Source organism: Lampetra fluviatilis, chromosome 35 (assembly GCF_964198595.1).
Source record: "Lampetra fluviatilis chromosome 35, kcLamFluv1.1, whole genome shotgun sequence".
Lineage (NCBI taxonomy): Eukaryota > Metazoa > Chordata > Hyperoartia > Petromyzontiformes > Petromyzontidae > Lampetra > Lampetra fluviatilis.
Genome location: NC_136309.1, coordinates 10,736,634 through 10,757,083, shown reverse-complemented (window position 1 = coordinate 10,757,083; position 20,450 = coordinate 10,736,634). Strand labels below are relative to the sequence as shown.

The window sequence follows — 20,450 nt, the reverse complement described above, 5'->3', positions numbered from 1 at the left end:
ACTGCAGCAAGTACTGACACAGTGCTCCAGGAACTCACTACAGCAAGTACTGACACAGTGCCCCAGGAACTCACTACAGCAAGTACTGACACAGTGCCCCAGGAACTCGCTACAACAAGTACTGACACAGTGCCCCAGGAACTCACTACAACAAGTACTGACACAGTGCCCCAGGTTCTCACTGCAGCAAGTACTGACACAGTGCCCCAGGTACTCACTACAGCAAGTACTGACACAGTGCTCCAGGTTCTCACTGCAGCAAGTACTGACACAGTGCCCCAGGTTCTCACTACAGCAAGTACTGACACAGTGCTCCAGGTAGCCACTACAACAAGAACTTCGATCGGTGGCCTCTCCTGACGGCTGCGGCTGCGCTAAAAACGACGCGGATTGCCGCACCGTGGAGCCGTGAGAGAAGGCGACGAGGCTTGTGGAGGCTTCGTGCAGCAGTGGGTTCATCGTAGTCGACGACTTGTACCCTGCAACATTTCCACTGACCCCGTGACCCGACATGACCGTTGGGGGCATCACTTTGGATGCCACTGACGTTTACCTCCCTTCAGCCCGTGCAGCCCTTGGCAATGGGCAACATAGAACATTTCATTCTGTCAGTGCGGTCCGTTCTATTGTTATGCTGTCAAGGCAGCTCGTAGTTGTGGTCCTGCTCGTCGTCTTTTGCCATCGGTATGCCCCGTGAGATGGTTTTTGGCTGGGCCCGGTGATCTGGGTGCTTGGGGCCATTTTTTGTTTTTCGTGGTGGACAACTGGCCATGATGCTGACCCATCCCTCTCATTACCCTTCACATTTACAGAGCAAGCGAGGGCACCCACGTCTCGCCACCCTGGAGACCACAGTGCCGAGATGTTAACTACCTCGCCTGGTGTACAGGTCGTGGGTCGATCCTGACCCTGATGCCTGTATATTTGGAGTTTGCAGTGTCTATCTCCCCGTGGTCTTGTGGATATTTCTCCAGATCCTCTGGTTTTCTAGGTAACGTGGACCCTTTATCGTCGTCAGAGTGAAGACATAATTTCCGTGAAATTACCACAGTGCATTCCACCCATTATAAATGGAGATTCGTGTTCACAGCAAGTACGGTATTGTAACGTAAAAAAAAAACATCATACAATGTGCATTATCATTCTATTTTCGTTCGCTTTAATTGTTGTGTCCGTCTTCTTTCGACGCCATTACCTGTGCGTTGGTGAAGTGCCGCGGGAGACACTACGGAATTGAAGTGCTCAATAAATAAATATATGCAAACTCTTTATTAATTCCGAGTCCTCCGTTGTTCTCCTTTATTGCTTGGTGCCACTTATTTTGGGCGCTGTATTCAGTTGTCATAATTATGTAAGGGCACGTTGTTGCTTGGGTTCACCACATCGGGCGTAACAAATTTAAGTTCATTGAATGATCGTATGCGTGTGTGTGTGCGCGTTTAACTTCTTTTGCACCGGAAGTAGCCAACCGTACTAATCGAAGGACAACAAACTCAACACAAAAGCAGTTCTAAAGAAATGAGATATCAATCTAAATTCAAAAGTGCACAAGCTCCAGTGGCTTCCTAATATCGGAAGGAAAGAGCGTTCCAGACGGCCGCAGAATCGACGGTTTAGCCAAAAGCCGCTGCTGCTGTGAGGATGACCGGGGGAGTTCGCGTGATGGTGGTTTACGCTCCTTTCACGAGATCAACGTGCTTGACTGGATGAATCTCTCGCGGTCAATCAAACGTTGAGCACCGAGAGTCGGACTGACGGGAGGAAAGGCTGAAATGCTGAAAGGATTGTGTGGCGGGAAAGGGAATCCTCAAATCCAGCGATTCGCGTTTAAAGGATCGTCAGATACACTATATTGTACTCGTTAATATATTTTAAAAATTGCATTTAAACGCACCTGGCGCCAAATGCGACCCTAAGAACATTTCTATGACATTTAAATAAAACCCACCTAATTTGGCAAATTCTACTACTTTCATTTACCCCCCCCCCACCAGAGAAAAAGCCATCAACCGCGATGAGAAGAATTACACACAAGATTCCCACAAGCAACATTCCCGAAACTCCCGGCGGATGCTGACTTTTAGCGATTTTTTTTCCGACAACAACTATTGCGATCAAACGGAAATGGAAACGAGCCGAGTCGAAGGTGGGGTCGCTTCCGTGGCTCCCTCATCGCTTGAACGCCTTTGACTTCAGGATGCGTATGCTGTTCCTCATGGTGGAGCTTCTCTGTAAGACGACAACAGCAGCAGCGATGACACAAGCAACAGCAGCGATGTCAAACGAGGAACGGCGCTCGCTAAGTTGTACGTGCCGCCACGCGCTCGCTCTTTGTTTGAATTGCGCGCGGTTATGGAATCCGACGATTCCCATTTCCCGCAGATGCCCACAGGTTCGGCACTCTCCGAGTGACCCTCCGTGAATGCAGGGCTCTCTCTCTCACCTTTCTTGAAATCAAGATGCACGGCACCCATCGTCGCTCCCATTTCATTTGTGAATCATTCCGAACCCCGACTTGGTTCATCTCATCCATAAGGTTTTTTTGGGTTAGATTGAGTAAATATGAATATGTTGTTAAACCCACCACCACCCGACATCGCCCATTAGTAAGGTTTGTCACGTAAACAAAACATGCCAATTAGAGAGTGAACCCACAACATTTACATTTCGAGTACGAAGTTTCATCAATGTCCATTGAGTTATGAATGTGACTCTCGTTCTACTTTTTTTTCCCTTCCTTCCAGTTTCGATTTCAAAACCCAGGTAAGAGTTTGGTAATTTGGCTGCACAGGTAAAGCCCTCGTCCTCACGCAGCCTGTCGTGTGTGCAATAAAGCAATCGTTAACCCAGTCCCTTGCATTCATTCAACTTCAAGGCGAAGTGGTGCTTCGGGGTCTTAACAGCAGCAGCAGCAGCAGCCCCCGGCTTCCACTGTGCTGTCGGTTCCGTTTTGTTGGACAAGGTTCTTATTTTGGGGTTCCCGGACGCCGCCTGACCGCAAATGAATTCGGCGCGAGCGCCCCGAGGTGACGAAGCCAAACGGGTAACCGTGAAACCGAGAGTGAAACCGAGACGCCGATCGAACGCACGACGGCGAACGCCTACCTGCGTGATCCGCCGCACGGAGCTGCGGGCCGGGCTCTCGAGCCGGCCCAGCGCCTGCAGGAAGTCGCGCGACTCCTCCTCGGCCACGCGCTTGTCCAGCACGGCCAGGATGTCGCTGTCTGCCGGGGAGGGGGAGGGGGGGAGACGGGGTGGAGAGGCTCGGTACACGGAGCAGGCACCGCACTAGAGGCCCCTGTGGTGGTGGATTCAAAGAGAAGGGGCAATGGGGGTAACCGCCCCCCCCACCCCCACTCAACCTCAGAGACCCTGAATATTGGCGTTTCAGAGATGTATTTACTGGAGAACGTACAGATATTACTCGCCACGGTCGGTAGCACAGTGCGCTAACTGCAGCGCCACCGCTCCATCCCAACTTTGAATACGTTTTTGAAAAAATGTAATACTTTACAGCTGCCAAATTTCGACTTCAAATTTTCGTGACTGCAGGAATTCATATTCTTGGTTCTTTCGGTAACATCACGTAGATAGAAAAGAAAATAATAATAAAATAAAATAAAAATTTAAAATAATAAAAGCAAAAAACTCACGACGTTTCGATCGCAACACAAGCGATCTTCATCAGGCGGAGAGAAAACACGAGATCGGAAACCGCCCCCATGACCCCGGGCGAACTCACCGTAGTTATGCGGCCACAGCAGGAGGCTGCGCTGTCCCTGGGGCCTCCCGTCGGCGCACACTCCCGGCACCGTGCTCATCAGCAGCACGGCCTCGCCCAGCACGTCGGTGAGCAGCGTGCTCTTGTTCTTGACGCGCAGCAGCAGGCACGAGCTGCCGTTCCTCGCCTGCTCCTCGTCCACCTCGCTGCAAGCGCCAAAACGCACGCGCACGCGCGCGTTAACTGTCGCTGCCATCGGGCGCCATCTACTCGCTGCTGGATGAAAGCGCTCCCTGAGTTGTCGCTGCCCATGTCCTGCCTGCCGGGGAGGACGTGGGCAGCGAGGACGATGCCGACCTCCCGTCCAGCGCCGCACGTGGGAACAGAGGTGAGGCTATTTTTTTCTGAGGGGGGGGGGGGGGGTTGTGCGACTTAGTGGACTAGTCAAAGCGATAATTGGTGGAGTGATTCATTCATTAAACTGTAATTAAAATTAAAGTATTTTTATTTTACCAGGTAAGGCCCACTGCGCTAGATAGCTCTTCTTCCGAAGCGACCTGGCCACAAGCGATAACCCAATGAAGTGGCTTATCTTCGTGGAAATGAAGAGCAGTCAAATACTATAAAACACATGTTGATTTTTAATGTGGAGGTAAAACCGGAGGACCTGGAGGAAAATACACACGACCACGGGGAGAGAGACACGCAAACTACAAATATACAGCAGGCGTCACGGTCGGGATCGAACCCGCGACCCTCCTGTATACCAGGTGAGGTAGTTGACATCTCGCCACTGTGGGCGCCCATTAGCTGGACAGCTGAGCTTTAAACCGGATCCCAAACGTGGCCACCAAACCTGGACGTAGCCGAGGTTCCTTACGCCCCGGGGAACAGCGTGCCGAGCGGTCGGTCCGAAGCTCGGCACTGCCCGGGGGTCCCCACGGCTGCACGGACTGGGCTCTCCATACGTAGAGGGCGCTCAGGTTTAGGCGCCGGATGTAAATGCCCATTCCCTCGCATGCCGGTACTCACAATCTGATCGTCTCGTCGATGATGAGCGAGGTGTCCTGCTTGAAGGACGAGGTCTTCATTTTCGAAGTACTCAGAAAAACGTGCGGCGGGCACATCCTCACCTGGATGTAGATCATCTCCGGGGCACCTGCGGGACGGACAGGACGGTATGGGAGGAGAGCGGAGGCAGCGTCAGGGCGCGTCCCCGCGGCGCAAAGCCAACGAGCCGTCTCTGTTCACTCCACCCCGGGGTGGCAGCCAAATCACAAACCAGAGCTGGGCTCGGTGGCGCATTCAGGGATAGGGGGGCAGGAGCCATGGGGGTACCAGGGGGGGGGGGGGGGCGGCAGGTTTGTGAGGCCAGCAGTCAGCAACACGTGGGCCGGTCCCACCTCACTGTGTTGCCCTCCACACACTCTGCTCTCTCACAAAACAAAACTACAGCCTTCTATTGAAGCCCCCCCCCCCACCCCCAGTCAAACCTCAGTGGAAGGTCACTCCTCCTCCTCTGCTGGGGACGACTTTCCTCCAACCGTCTTGTTCTCGTCTCAGGATCTTCCTCCTCTTCACCTCGGCCTATGCCTCCTCCCCTCTCTGCCTCATTTCCCAAACAATCCCATGTCCCGCTGTTCTGTACCGCATCTTGAGATGTGGTTGCATTTAGACGCTCTATATAAATCCACATTGTGGTATGTGTGTGTCTGTGTGCGCGTCTGCAATTTGGTACAGTCGGGAGCACAGGCGGCGCCATCTGCCATCGATCTCAGGTCGATTCAACCCATGCCACCCGGGTCTGTCCCGCGTGACCTCCTGCCAGCGAGCGTTCTGACGCTTCGTGCGAGAGCCTCGGAGTGCACCTAGCCGGCGCAAGCGCAGCGGCGACGCCACCGTCAGCGACCGGCGAACGGCGCAGGAGTGCCGTTGGTGCCGTGGGGGCGAGCGCGAGCGGCCCTCACTGGCTTTCTCGGGCGGCGAGAGGTTCTTCACGTTGAGGATGTTGACCACGAGGCTCCGCCGACTGTAGGAGCACTGCACCGTGATGGTCGCTTGCTGGCTCGCTGCTTCTGGCGCCTGTAGCAAAAAAACAAAACAACAATCTTGATTGTGATGGTCATCGCCATCCGCGCATTTAGACGCTCTGGATTTAAATGATTAGGCACGTGTCGTGATGGATACTGCAAGATCCGACCGTGTCCATCCAGTGCTTGCTGACCTGCATTACATTGTAATGTTGTACTAATAACACGCAGTGTTTGCCACGAATGAACCACAATACCTTGCTGATCTCATAAACCATCACACGAACTCCGGTCATCGTCACGGCGGCGGCTTTTGGCTCGCCGTCGAACAAAGACGGTCACTGCATCGCGCACTTTCAGATGCGCTTCTGGGGCCAACTGAAACGCTCTTCGTTCCGATATTAAGAAGCCACTGGAGCTATTCACTCTTGAATTTAAATTGAAAACTCATTTCTTTAGAACTGATTTTTGTGTTCAGTTTGTTGTCCTGCCCCTGCACCTCCGATTAGCACGGTTGGCTACGCACGGTGCGAAAGAAGTTCAACGTATATACTTTGTCACACGTCGGTTTTGCTTTTGCAGGACGGTCAGGTGACTTCGGGGGTTTATAATCTAGCGATGATTTAAAGCGCCGAGTCAGCACTGCCGCGGTCAGAGTATAGAATGGGCGCAGACGACGGTGAAAAAACAACGTTTCGGATGTGAGCTTACGGTGTCAGCCTGATCGCCGATGACTTCGAAAACACTCGATTTGTAAAATGTGCTCCTCCGTGTAATTTAGTTCGAGCTTGGCCGAAACGTGAACGTGTGGTCGGTACGTCGGAAAATCATCCCAGAGACTGCACCGTGCAGTGATGGGTAGGATAGGCTGCTGCTGCAGCGACCCACTTCATATTTACTGCGATTTGTCAAAGGTTAATAGGGGCTTCGTGAGAAATGCTACCGATTATCCGCATTTTCCTGCCATTACTTTAACAAATGTCCCTCGGTTAATGTTTTTTAATCCGTTCCATGAAAACATCGCAATAACTGTTAATCGAAGGATTGCTCCGTTCCAAGACGATTGGAAGTTGACCTTTTTGACCCTTAAAATATGGTTTATAACATTTAAACACTCAACATTCATAAGTAAACATCATAAGAACATACTAAAGGATTCATATGAATAGAAAACGAATAATGTAAACAAAGCCAGTCGAGGTATAAACGCTTATAAATGGGGCGTCGCTGATTGGCTGAGGGCAAGGCTCGGCCCCACTTACGAGTGCTCGGATTGGCCGAACTTGTCGCCCGCGTGCATAACGTGAACGTACCGTTAGTCAACAATTTAACGTCGGTCGAAACCGTGGGGGGGTCCTATGGGAGGTGAAACGTTAACCAAAAAGCGATGTCACTGTTAACCGAGGGACTACTGTATATGGGTTGAACTTCTTTTGCACCGTGATAATCGGCGGTTATTTTCATGGATAAATTTTGCCTGCCCACAGAACAGCCCCTCTCATTGCAGCAGAGTGTCGAGTGTGCATGCATGTGTGTATTCAGTATACGTGCGTGTGTGTATTCAGTATACGTGTGTGTGTGTATACATAAGCATCGTGTGGGAACGGTAGTGTAGCGATGAACGCACTGCACTGCAAACCCAGCGACCCGAGTTTGACTCTCGCTCACGGCCAACACCAGTGATGGTTATCTAAACCGGTTCTGGGTCTCCCTTAGGTTAACTCAGCCTCAAATGGGTACCTACTGTGATGTGTAAACATCACCACTGGAGAGAAAAAGGCGGCTTGACGTGGTGTTGGCCTCCCACCCCTTCGTGTGCCGTGCCGGCCTTAATAGGTGCACGCTAACAGCACTTGCCCATACAGTCTGTTAAGCCTATTCGGGGATCTTTGACTTTTGTATGATTAAGCAAGCAATGTTTCCTACGTATATCGGTTTTATTTTTTTGTGGAGAGAGCTATAGGAACGAGAGAAGCCTGTTTACGACATTCTCCACAACGCCGCAAGTGATAATTATTGAGCGATGGGTGGACAATACTGTGCACGTCAATCCGTATACGAGAACATTTAACCGTTTCGGCATCAGCATGGAATATATGCACGCGATTATTGGGTACGCGTGTGTGTGTGTTGTTGGCATATAAATAAGAATCGTGTGGGAGCGGTAGGGTAGCGGTAGTGTAGCAGTTAGCGCGCTGCGCTATAAACCCGGCGACGCGGGTTCGATTTCTGCTCACGGCCAACACCGGTGACGATTATCTGAACCTGTCCCGGGCCTCCCCTAGGTCGACTCAGCTTCAATTGAGTACCTTGTGCAATGTGTAAATATTGCCACTAGGGAAACAAAGGCGGCTGGGTGCTGTGCTGGCCACCCACCCCCTCGTGTGCTGCGCCGGCCTTCATAGGTGCTCGCTAACAGCACTTGCTCCAAAAGCATGTTAAGGCTACACGGGGGGGGGGGGTCATTGTATTTGTTTTGTTGGCATAGTCGGGGGCACAGGTGGTGCATCGGCGAGTCATCTCAGTCAGCCAACACATGGCACCTGGGTCTGTCGCTTGTCTTGCCAGCAGGCGTTCGACACTTCACGTGGCCTTAACGTGCACATCGCCTGGCACAGGCGCCGTTGTGACGTCACCGCCACTTAGTGGCGAATGGCGGTTGTCGTTTTCCGCGTTCATGCAGTTTATGTGCACAGACACGGACGTTACGCGTCCATATGTAGCCACGAGGAACCACATGCAAAGCAAATCCTCACCTTGTTTCCCATCTCTTGGAGATAGAGACAGATCAGCTGTTTGGTGTCGCACCGAAGCACATTCAGTTTTCTCTCCAAATCCTAGACACGCAAAAAACGTCGCAAAGTCTCTAGATCTCTGACGTCCAGCAAAGCAGATGATAACATATTTAAAGCAAGAGTTTTATTCGCGATAGTTGGTTTGTCTGCCACTCAAGAGGTGCTGTTAGGTAAATATTCGTATGCCCGTTTAAAATTTGGTATTCAGAAAATATCAAATACAATTTTAATCAGGCCCTCAAGGTGTGAAGGGCAGTCTCCAACTCTTATTATCCACTCTGCATCTCTGGCCTCTTCGTTTATGTTGCTATACAGAAGGGTCATTGCCTGAACCGTCGACTATTAATTATTTGTTTTTTTATTTTAAAGCCACACCGCGTAATAGTGACACAAAAAAAAAAAATCTGAAAACGTAAATTGAGCGAACGGTCAAAACATCATTAAAAGAATGGGCCCTGTTGCAGATGTTCGCGGTTCGAATCTAGCGGCCATTCTGGCTATTACTGCGGGTGCAATTATAATAATTACTACCGGTGTAATGACCACATGGATAACAGAGCAGGAAATCATCGCTCTCTACTCGTGGACTGATGCCTCCATTTGCTGCAGGCAACGCGCTGAAGTCACCTTGCGCCACACAGGGACTGCCGCCACTATGGGGGGGGGGGCCCATTCAAATGTGTTGAGATGGGATGTAAAGCCCTCTGAGAAGCCGCGGCGAATAGGAGGGGCACGATATCTGTTGCTGCCCAAGTCTGTGTGATGCAGCATCATCAACATCATCAACATCTGTAGGTGGGGGGCAGCCGCGTGAGATGGCGATGAGTTACTCTGCATTCCTTGCTGTGAACCGAGTCCGCTGGCAGCCCGTGACCGTCCGCAATCACCATCTGCTTCAAAGCCTGCGGAAAACATGGACAGATTGTAAAGCAGTCGTCGGGCTTGACCGGTGATCCGGCAACTCGCGAACTCACTCCAGCCACTCACTCACCGGCGGCCGGTCGCCTCCTCATCTCTCCTATTGCTAGCACCGTAATTACTGCTGCCGTGACCTTTGCTCATTGATACCTCCACCCACGTCGAGGGCTCGGTCTCGCAGACTCGCGGTTTCATCTCAACCACCCCACCACTGCAGGTCACAACAACAAACTCGCTCACTCACCCAATGCCAACACCCGCCAAGTGACGTGCGGTGAGGTCAATGGCTGGGGAGGCACTGGCTCGTGTCAGAGCCAGATTCACACACTGAGGGGGGCGTGGCCTCATGGAGGGGGGCGTGGCCTCATGGAGGGGGGCGTGGCCTCGCTGAGGGGTTGCGCAATCAGAGAAGAGGCTGAGCTCATCGCTGCCTCACCTCTCGTCTCTTCCTGTATTTGCAGCGGAGCTCCACAAATTTGGCGATTTTGACTATAAAAATTATTGGAATCGTGCAGAAAGGTCATCAATAACACAGATACGTGGAAAAATCTTAATATTTATTTAATTTTTGTTTTACTTTTCGTCACAGCTATTTTCATTGGAGTATGACAAGTGAGGCTCTGCCTCTCCTGCCTCCCCTGACCGCACGTCCCTGAACACCCGCCAAGTGACGGTTACGTCACCACGGCGCCTGTGCCAGACCAGGTCCACTTTGAGGCCACGTGAAGTGCTGAAGGTTCGCTGACGGAAGGTCACGGGACCAAGATGACCGGCAGATGCATCAGCTGACCCCCTACTGTGCCACCTATCCCCCACACGGCCTCACTCACCACACACTGCAGGTCACATATCTGCTCTTTCTGCTGCTTCCCACACACTGCTCCACTTTGGATTTCCCTCCCATCATCTTTTCCCCCACAAGATCCTTGTTGAATGAAAATAAGTCTGGAAACTCGATTACCACTGCGATAGAGCTATTTGTTGCTGGTGGCGTGACTTTGGCAATGTGCTCAGCAGCTGTGTAAAACGAATATATTTTTCACGATCAATGGATTAACATCAATTTTCTGACCCAGCCCACAGTTTTAGACTCGGTTTCAGTTCACAGTGTGAGACCCAGTATCATCAGCACTCCTGTATATAGGACCTTGATGACACGGTCCTATATAATATATACGACGAACTTTCTCCTGCTTTCTCATAGTGACTTAAATCACAATTTGACTTCACTCTAATAATAGGGTTTTGCCCCTTTTTTCTGGCAAACAAAATTTAAACCTTTTTACAAGGAATCATGTCTGCATTAACCACAATACTTGTGGTCAAAATGCGAACAAAAAACACACTCTGATAATATATCCATTGTCCTTGACACTGATTGGTCCACACCAGAGACGGCTTTCTTTTGAACTTCGTCTCAATTGGTGCTCGACCAGAGGACGCCAAAAGGCGTACGGCTCAAACACAATGCACTATCAAAGTGATGAGGGCTCGGGGTAAGCATCTACAATCAGTTTCAAGGACAATACATATATTATCAGAGTGTGTTTTTTGTTTGCATTTTGACCACAAATATTGTGGTTAATGCACACATGATTCCTTGTAAAAAGGTTTCAGTTTTGTTGCCAGAAAAAAGGGAAAAACCCCTATTATTATACTTTGGTACTGGCAAAGGAGGTCTAATGAGGACTTCACTCTGTTCACATAACGAGGCCATGAGACGAGCTCAGTTGGTAGAGCAGCGAGGCTCCCCAAGCAAACGAACAACATCCTGGCGAGGATCGGCTCAGCTCATCATATTTTCAGTGCGACAACAAATTTGCAACACCTGTGTGAAGCCGCCCCAACTTCACGGGGGAGTCCACGGTGATGTGTCCCCTACTGAGGCTGTGGTCCCAGCCGTAGAAATGTGGAATTTCCATCGTGGGGCTCAGGACAAACAAGGGGAAGCACGGAGGCACTGGATTGTGTACAGCTGTGGGGTGGCTCAAGGTGCCAGCGTGTCAGTGACCTGCCACCAAAGAGGTCCCAAGTGATGCAAGTTAAGGGTCTCCGCCCATCTACCGACAGCTACACAAAACACAATGCTTTAAGAATAATAAAAAAAGGGTTTTCACTTCATTTTGAACACTCCATCATGAAGCCCTGAATAAGGCGGTGATGCTCACGAGGCCCAATCTCTGACGACGAGCGGTGAACAAGTGCCAGTCGTCTGGCGAGACTGGAGAAATCCATCAAGGAGACATCACGCGCGCGCGCGGTGTCAATGCCTTCTGGGGTGTTTCCAGATTGACGGTCGTCTCTACGCTGCACCGCAATACGACCGCAATTGCTGTGCAACCCAACTGCAGACTGGGCAGCAATTATAAAAGTACATTATTTTGTCAAATGTCTTTTGCTATACATGTTCATTTAACGTCAGAGTAACACTTTCCCATTCCTGATGATGTGCGGGTACGTCATCAGTAGCAGGCCACGCGGGAGGGCGTTTGGCACAGTTTCGCGCCGGCTCTTTTTGACGTGGCACAAGAGTTTTTTTTACGTATTTTTAACCAAACACAGGTTTATTCATGTTAAACCGGCGTGGTCGTTAATGTTCGCATTACATCCAACTTTACAACGGGTGCTGCATGACATTTTACCTTTGTAAGTGAAGTGTCTGAACAGAAAGCATGACGTGAGACACTGGCATGAACAGCCGAGTCGTGTTCGAAGCGACTGTGCTCCCCTGCCACGAGCGCCAATTAACCCTTTCCCGTTCTGATGACGTACGTGTATGTATGTGTACGTCATCAATTTTTCTTCTGATTAAAAGAGTATAAGGCCATGCGGGAGGGCGTGTGGCACAGTTTGGTGCCAGCTCTCACAGAGTGGGGTCGTGTCGCTGCGGTTCTCTGCGGTGAGTACAGTACGACATCTTTAAAAGCAACAGCGTTACGCTTCTCTTAATAAAATGAACGCTGCGTCGCTCGTGCATTCCCAGGTTCAACGGTGAACGGGACACCCACACCCTGCAACTTGCAGACGTCTCGGAACGGTGAAAGGATTTTTTAAAAAAGCAGGACTTCATGGAGACTCACCTCAAGGACATTGTGGATTTTTTGGTAATATTCCTTCGTGTGCTCCACGTTTTCATGCAAAACCTTGCTGAACATGTCCACAATGTTGTGCCAAAGGGAGGCCAGGATGCTGCATCGACGGGAAAGAACACCAACGCACGAGCTGAGCGTATCACAAGAGAAACGAATACCATTTGAGTTATACTTTTTTTTGCGCGCATTCAATCGCCGTCTTGACTATGAGAACCACGGACACGGCGAACGAGAAGTACCTTTGGAAGGTCTCTTTAGAAACGTTTTCGTGCAAGATTTTCAGGTTAATATCGAGTTTGTCCAGCAGTGGCATGGCAGCCTGACAGAGGAGGTGCGTGCACACACACACCGACACACACACGCACACACACACCGACACACACACAAGCACACACAGTCTGCGTGTTAGCACATCACCAACCCATTCTCAAGAGATTGACAGCACTCGCTCTGAGCGTTCACATTGAGGAGCCCCGGAGTTCGTTTCGACTTGTGTTTTCAATAGCTCTTCAAACTAGGGGAGTGCCCAAGCACAGTTTGTTTGAGCACTGCGTTACCCACCGACCTGGGTTCGATCCCCAGTCACGACTAACATCAGTGGCGAGTGATATCTGAACCGGTCCTAGACTCACGGGGGAGGGGGGGGGGGGAGTTCCTCATCCACCGTCCGTAGCCAACTGAAGCATGCGTGACGCAATGCTTCGAGCACTGCGCTACGAACCCGGCGACCCGAGTTCGATTCCAGCTCATGGCGAACGCCAGTGACTGTTATCTGAAATCGTCATGTGCCTCCCCTAGGTCGACTCAACCTCAAATAAGTCCCTGGTGCACGATGCGTGAACATCGCCAACTGTGGAGACAAAGGCGGCCGGGCGTGGCGCTAGCCACCCCCCGTGCCCCCTTCGTGTGCAGTGCCGGCCTTCCATCGGCGCTGCTCGCTAACCTAACGGCACTTGCCCAAAAAACGGGGGTGGGATCTTTGTCTTTGCCTTTGGATGCGTGGAGGTTGGAGAATGGGGGGCAGTGGCCGCTACCTCTCTGGTGGGTGACTGGGGCGGCGGGGGGGTCCGGGCGGCGCTCCACTCGTCGCGCTTCCCCTCTGCTCTCTTCGCTGCGCTGACCCCGGCGGATCCGGCGGCGCCGACCCCCATCGCGACCTGGCACGCGCAGCCGGGCATCGTGTCGCTTAAAGAGTCCGTTACGTCAACCGGTGGCATCCGGGGAACCCGCGCCATCTCGTTACATCGACGCGGAGGTCCACAGGCGATGTGGAGTCTCATCTACGATACCGAGAGATTACACCGGCGGTCTGCGGTGGTGAAACATCGTCATCGTAATCACCACCACCACCATGACCGTAGTCACCACTACCTTTCTCCATTGTCACCATGACCCACCACCATTTTCACCATCATTATCACCACTACCACCACCGTGACCATCACCACCACTTTCACCATCATCACCACCACTATCATGACCACCACCACCACACCCCGTACGCATGCGCGTACTCACCGCTTCCAAATCACAGCCGTCATTGAGGCTTTTCTTCAAGTCGGACAGGATCTGTACAGTGGGCAAAAGATCAAGATACTGTAAATTAAACCGTCAGTTTTTATTGACACATCGATGTCCTCTCTGCCACGGGCGATGCATCCTGCAGGAATCGCGATGATTCAACGGGCGATTCCCACGCGAACAACAACCTCCAGTCACTGCAATCGGATCCTATGCAGGGTTCGCTCGCCACCTCGTGACTACCCGCGCAATCGCCAAGACGGCCTGGACCATTTGAGTGGAGACTAATGGGAATCCTCTGATGAAATCTCCATTCAAACTAGATGGGGCTTCTACTGCGGAAATCAAAGACTTTCAGTCGTTTAAACAGCACGTTTAAATCCCACTCTAAATGCGGTTTTAGCATGAGCTTAACATGCACGCAGTGTCAGGCAGGGCCTAATTTCTCACTCAAATGATTTCTTCTGGGGTCGCTGTTAGAAGACTTGAGTAGGTGACAAATGATGAGCCGTCACAGCCACAGCCAGGAGGTATACTAGATGCGGTGTGCCGGGCATGGAAGAGCCACTTTGTTGAACTATCGTTTGTCGCCAGGTCGCTTCTGAAAAAAATGAATGTAGCTCAGTGGGCCTTACCTGGTAAAATAGAACTAAATTATAGTTTAGTGTACTGGGTGAGCTGTGCCGGGCTCGTGGATGGACGCGGCTAACCCTAAGCCATGGTGCCGCGGGGACGTCGTGTTCACGCACACACACACACAAAGACCCCCCCACCCCCCACCCCGTATAGCACGAACAAACTGTTGGGGCAAGTGCTGTTAGCGAGCACCTATGAAGGCCGGGACAGTACACGGGGGGTGGGTGGCGAACACCACGCACCGGCCGCCTTTGTCTCCCCATAGGCGATGTTTACACAATGCACCACGTACTCCTTTGAGGCCGAGTCTACCTAGGGTAGGCCCATGATCGGTTCAGCTAATCATCACTGGTGTTGGCCGTGAGCGGGTATCGAACTGGGGTCGCCGGGTTCGTAGCGCAACGCGCTAACCGCTGCACTGCTGCTCCCCACACGAGCACACACGCACACACGCGCACACGAGCACACACGTGCGCGCACCAGTTCCGTGATCCAGTTGAAGAGATTGTCCGCGACCTCCCGGATGCCGTTATGGTAATCCTGCAGGCGCTTGCCCAGCGTGCAGCGGTCCTCCTCCTTGCCGCTGGCGCCGTCTACCCACTGCGTGGGGTCGAGCTCCCACTGCTCGGGGATTGTGTGCAGCACCGCCCGCACGTGCTGCACGCTGTTCAGCGCCGTGCACACCTGCGGGGAGAGGAGCCCGCCGCTGTCAGCGCATCATTGTCCAGCAGCAGCGGCAGCAGCGGCAGTGACAGCACCAACAGCGAGAGCATCATCAGCGGGAGCCAGATCAGCAGCAAAAGCAACAGCAGCAGCAACATCATCAGCGGAAGCATCATCATCGGCGGCAACAGTGGCGGCAGCATCTTCAGCGGGAGCATCACCAGCAGCAATGGCAGCAGCAGCAAATGCAGCATCATCATGGTTCTCAACAGCAGTGGCGGCAGCATCATGTACAGTATGTTTAAGTTCTTTCACACTGTACGGAGCCAACCATGCTAATCGGAGGCGCGTGGTTACCAACAGCAGTGGCAGGAGCATCATAAGCAGATAAAACTAAACGTTTTATTTAAATTTTAGCAAATAAGGCCCACTGAGCTACATTGATAACGCAATGACATTTACAGCAGCAGCAGCAGCAGCCAGATATTCTAAACATATGATGTTGATTTTAAATGTGGAGGGGAAAACAGGAGGACCCGGAGAAAAATCCACGCGACCACGGGGAGAGAGACACGCAGACTCCAAAAGAGTCGGGCTCGGGAATGAATTGGCGAGGCGCTCGGATGGCGGCGGTGGGAGCAGCACGGCAACACTCGCTGACCTCCATGGAGAGCAGGAACTGGCCCCCGTTGCTCGGGGGACACACTTGCTGCTTGAGCTTCGTCTCCATCATCTCCACGTAGTACTGCGCCGTCCCGAAGATATCCTGCAACCACCCCCCCACAAAAATAACGACGACCACCCTTCAAATATACAAATAAATAAATATATACAGACACGGGAGACGGCACCACCGCAGATGTGATGAGAGTTGACACGTTCTTGAATTGCGCAAGGTTGAACGAACTTGGGGAAAAGGTGATGATGACGGTGGTGGCAGAGGGAATTCCAAAGCGAGGGAAACAGCAGAAAGAGAAGCAATCTGGCCTGCAGTATGGTTGAGTGGGTGGTTGAGTGAGTGGGTGGGTGGTTGAGTGGGTGGGTGGGTGGTTGAGTGGGTGGGTGCTTGTGACATGCAGTGTGGGGAGTGGTTGGGTGGGTGAGTGGCTGGGTTGAATCAGTGAGTGCTGGATTATCAATCAACCTGAATTATATCATATTTCGTTTTATCATGGTTAACACGTGGCAACGGGCCGCAATACCACAATACGCCATCCATCGCGCAGGCCTCGCGGTAATGCACACACCTTGATGATCCTCATCGCTAAACCGATGGATCCTTTAGAGTCAGGCCAGGCGAGTCGCAGCCAGAACTTGCGCATGTTCGTGAACCAGGACACCGTGTCGAACGCCGAGCTGCTGTAGTCCACCGATGAGCTTTCTGTCTTCAGCTAAGTGGGTCCATGTGAACAAGACCATCATCACCATCATCGCCGTCATCATCGTCATCGTCGCCATCATCATCGGGTGCTGATGGGTGGTGGGGGCAGCGGTGGGGGTGATGGAGGCGGTGGTGAGGGCGCTGGTGGGGGGCGCCGGTGGGGGCAGCGGTGATGGTGGGTGGGGGGTCTGCGATGTTGCCGAGGCGACGGTGCGGAGCTCACCGAGTCCTTCTCCACGGCGAGCGAGGTGACCTGGCGAGACTTCTGGAAGCACACGAACAGCCAGTCGTGGATGGCCGAGTGGAACCACTCGTGGAACGACGACAGCAACGTCGCCTCCAGGGCCTTTCGACTGAGGTCGCGGGGGTGGGGGGAGGGGGAAGAAAAAAAAGAGACAAAGATCATCCCCACCCCATATAGCCTTTACAGACTTTTGGGGCAAGTGCTGTTAGCAAGCAGCACATATGAAGGCCGGCACAAGCACACGATGCGGGTGAGGGTGGCCAGCACCACGTTCCAGGTATCACGTGGGAGCACCCTTCCGCTCCCCATGCTTTACCCCACTACACACCAACTGCCGGTCGACTGCGTGGACCCACTAACAAGACCGACGATAGAATGCCCTCCCCACCAGTGGCTCGGCAAGATGAGCTCAATCGCTCTGTTTAGGCCTTATCTGAAGACGCACACCTGTTTTTCCTGCAGGCCTACATTTCCCAAGTATGAACCAGTGGACTCTGGACTTTGTAGTATTTATATCTCCTAACTTTGTGCATGGTTGCACCGAGATCCCTGAATGAATTGCGCCTTCTAAATGAAAATGATGAATTATAATTTAATGTCGATTACATTCTGACGATAAACTGGCACCTTTGTGCCCGAAATGACAAATAAAAACAATTGAAGGTAACGCTGCCCTCAGCACGCAGGCTGACCCCCCCCCCCCCCCCCCCCATTGCTGGACATCCGGGAAACAGCTTCACAGCTCTTTGGATTTTTCCAGGACAAATAAAAAACATTGTGATTGGGAGTTCCGGTTGGGCCACATCCCCCCTCACGCACTCGAGCAGCTGGGTGCCAAGCTGATGCAGGCCCTGCACGGCCGTGTACAGCCTGTGGATGATGTCCGCCACGGAGACGTCCAGCTCAGAGAAGCTCCTCATGGCCGACGAGACGTCGGCCGCCACCTGGCGAGGATGAGAGAGAGAGAGGGAGTAGGTGGGGGGGTGATGGTGGTAGTAATGGTGAGCACAACATTCCCCCTGCAATGTGGCGGGTGGAGGGGGAGAGACACGGACAATCGAGGCTGTTCGGTGTCGTGTGCAGGAAACTGCCGCACGTGGCAAGGACGACGATCAGTGAGACCGGCTTGCAAAGGGGCCCAGGCGATGGAGGGGAGGAGGAGGGCGATGCGGCTGGACGTCAAATGCGCAGGAGCGGGGGTGGGGGGGGATTGGAAGCCGTCTCGGTTGAGGGGCGCAAACAACGGGAAAGAGAGGCATGGAGAGAGGTCGCTGCTGGGAATGGCGATGCCCCCCACCCCCCCAGCCCAATGGCCACCCAAGCACTGGGGGATTAAGGAGGGGAAGAACAATGGGGGTGCAGGCTACAGGGGCATTCAGAATCAGACTGAGGAGGAGAAGAACAATGGGGGTGCAGGCTACAGGGGCATTCAGAATCAGAATTCGAATATTTATAATGCAGGAATAATCTGATGAGCTGTAAAGCTCTTTTTCACAGATGTCCAGTAGGGGCACGGGGTAAGAACGTAACAACAACAAACAATACAAACACACGATCGGAGCGCAAAGTGTAGGAGAGGTAAACAGATCACAAAACAACTAATTAAACTAAACTATTTCTAATTTTACCAAGTAAGGCTGACTGAGCTATTAGCTTCTTTTTCAGAAGCGACCTGGCCACAAATGATAACTCACGTGGAAATGTATAGTGGCGAAATACTCTAAATGTGGAGGGGAAAACCAGGGGACCCGGAGAAAAAATCCAAGCGACCACTGGTAGAAGATACAAACTCCAAATATACAGCAGGCGTCAGGGTCGTGACCAAACCACCAACCTCCTGATAACCAGGCAAGCAATATAACATCACGCCACCGGTGGCACCCCTTAAATAAATGAAACAAATAAAGTATATAAGTTCAAATTGCATAAATACATCAAATGCAAAATTTCGGAAAGGCAGTACAAAAACAACAGCCAAAACAGTGACAGAGAAATGCGAAGTGATTAAGAAATTACGCCGTACAGAAACAGTGCGCACTTTATATCTGTAGAGAGAAAGAGAGAGGCGGGGAGAGTCGGGCAGTCGCAGGTAGAGGGGGGCAAAAGCGGAATGTCTCGGAGTCTAGACTTGATCAGGGGCACAAAGTCGTCGGCCGTGGAGAGCTTACCAGCTTCTCCAGCACTTGATAGCGGGCGGCGTTGATGTTCACGCTCGCCACGCTGCCGAAGAACACAGCACAGCAGCGGGGGTCAGCCGAGCGGTCAGCCGTCCGCCGGCGGCTACCGGCGGCACTGCGCACTCGTCACGCACTTCGCCTCTTAACCTTCGTGAAGATGTACCGGTGCAGAAACGCCTACCGTGCCACGGCGTCAATCCGTTCACTCGCTTCGCGGTTTTGGATAGTTTGTAATGATGATCGTCACGATTGTAGCACGAGTAATGTAAATGGTTTGCGGAGTTTATTTGTGTGGCTTCTGACGGTTTTGTGTTGCAGTTGTTTCCTCGGGTCATTGCGCTTCTTCCAATCATTCCTCATCATCATCTGAACTAACGTCCAATTCCCGGGCTTCACAAATGTATTCCACCGTCGAGTTCCGCGTACAACTCCGACGCTAACTTGTATAATCCTCCATCGCAAGCCATGGCGTCTTCCTTTCTCCCCCCCCCCCCCAAGGGTTTCTGTCTGCGAATCGCCAATCGCCTTACAGAGAGAAGCGTGGCAGCAAGAATATTGAGCGGACGCGTTGCGATTGATGGGCGCGTGAAGTGGAGGCTTCCAACTCGAACGCCTCGTTCTCTCTGCAACTCCTCACTGCTATTTTTATTTTTAAGGGGTGGATTGTTACATCGCAGGATCACGAGAGGTGGCGGCTTGCGGAGGCCTTCATCCAGCAGTGGATTGGCAAGGTCTAACGATGATGATGATTTTAGTGGGGTGTCTATACATGCATCACCTTGTGTGTGTCTGTGTGTAAAGAGATGTATATGCATATATAGAAAGAGAGATGATGACTGTGAGCATTAGTGAGCAGTAGAGGCTCTCACTCGGTGAAGAGTTTGCTGTAGGGACTGCTTTGTAGGTGGTTGTTCATTTCCTCGCACAGGCCCACGAGACTGTCCAGGTGCTCTTGCGTGGACTAAACAACAACAAAAACAACATCAACAACAGCAACGGGGGCTATTGCACCGCTACATCGGAGTGTGAAGTGCGATCGGTGCCAGGCAGAGTTCAGGGCGACTGCTGCTTACCGATCAGCTTAGAAGTGGAATTCAAATAAAAAGAAACTTTTATTTTACCAGGTAAAGCCCCCTGAGCTATGTAGCTCTTTTCCAGGAGTGACCTGCCTATAACAAATGATAGCTCAACAACAATGTGGCTGATCAGGTGGAAATTTATATCAGCAGCCAAATGGTCTAGACGTGTGATTTTAAATGTGGAGGGAAAAAC

General features: G+C 51.9%; 1 protein-coding gene across 1 annotated transcript in view; it reads right to left on the bottom strand.

Annotated features, from left to right (window-relative positions):
• Window positions 1–1,988: 1,988 nt before the first annotated feature.
• LOC144944612 (BAI1-associated protein 3-like) overlaps window positions 1,989–20,450 on the bottom strand; it is a 56,242-nt gene continuing 37,780 nt past the window's right edge. Inside the window, exons 16-33 of the mRNA XM_078872927.1 lie at window positions 20,048–20,139; window positions 19,170–19,221; window positions 17,821–17,945; window positions 16,981–17,110; window positions 16,624–16,767; window positions 16,038–16,142; window positions 15,194–15,397; window positions 14,075–14,125; window positions 13,591–13,713; window positions 12,796–12,875; window positions 12,545–12,653; window positions 9,377–9,448; window positions 8,508–8,588; window positions 5,689–5,803; window positions 4,754–4,880; window positions 3,743–3,927; window positions 3,106–3,224; window positions 1,989–2,229 (exon numbers count right to left, since the gene is read on the bottom strand). Coding sequence (XP_078729053.1) covers window positions 2,170–2,229; window positions 3,106–3,224; window positions 3,743–3,927; window positions 4,754–4,880; window positions 5,689–5,803; window positions 8,508–8,588; window positions 9,377–9,448; window positions 12,545–12,653; window positions 12,796–12,875; window positions 13,591–13,713; window positions 14,075–14,125; window positions 15,194–15,397; window positions 16,038–16,142; window positions 16,624–16,767; window positions 16,981–17,110; window positions 17,821–17,945; window positions 19,170–19,221; window positions 20,048–20,139 — 1,974 coding nt within the window. The 3' untranslated portion in view covers window positions 1,989–2,169. The remainder of the gene's footprint in view (window positions 2,230–3,105; window positions 3,225–3,742; window positions 3,928–4,753; window positions 4,881–5,688; window positions 5,804–8,507; window positions 8,589–9,376; window positions 9,449–12,544; window positions 12,654–12,795; window positions 12,876–13,590; window positions 13,714–14,074; window positions 14,126–15,193; window positions 15,398–16,037; window positions 16,143–16,623; window positions 16,768–16,980; window positions 17,111–17,820; window positions 17,946–19,169; window positions 19,222–20,047; window positions 20,140–20,450) is intronic.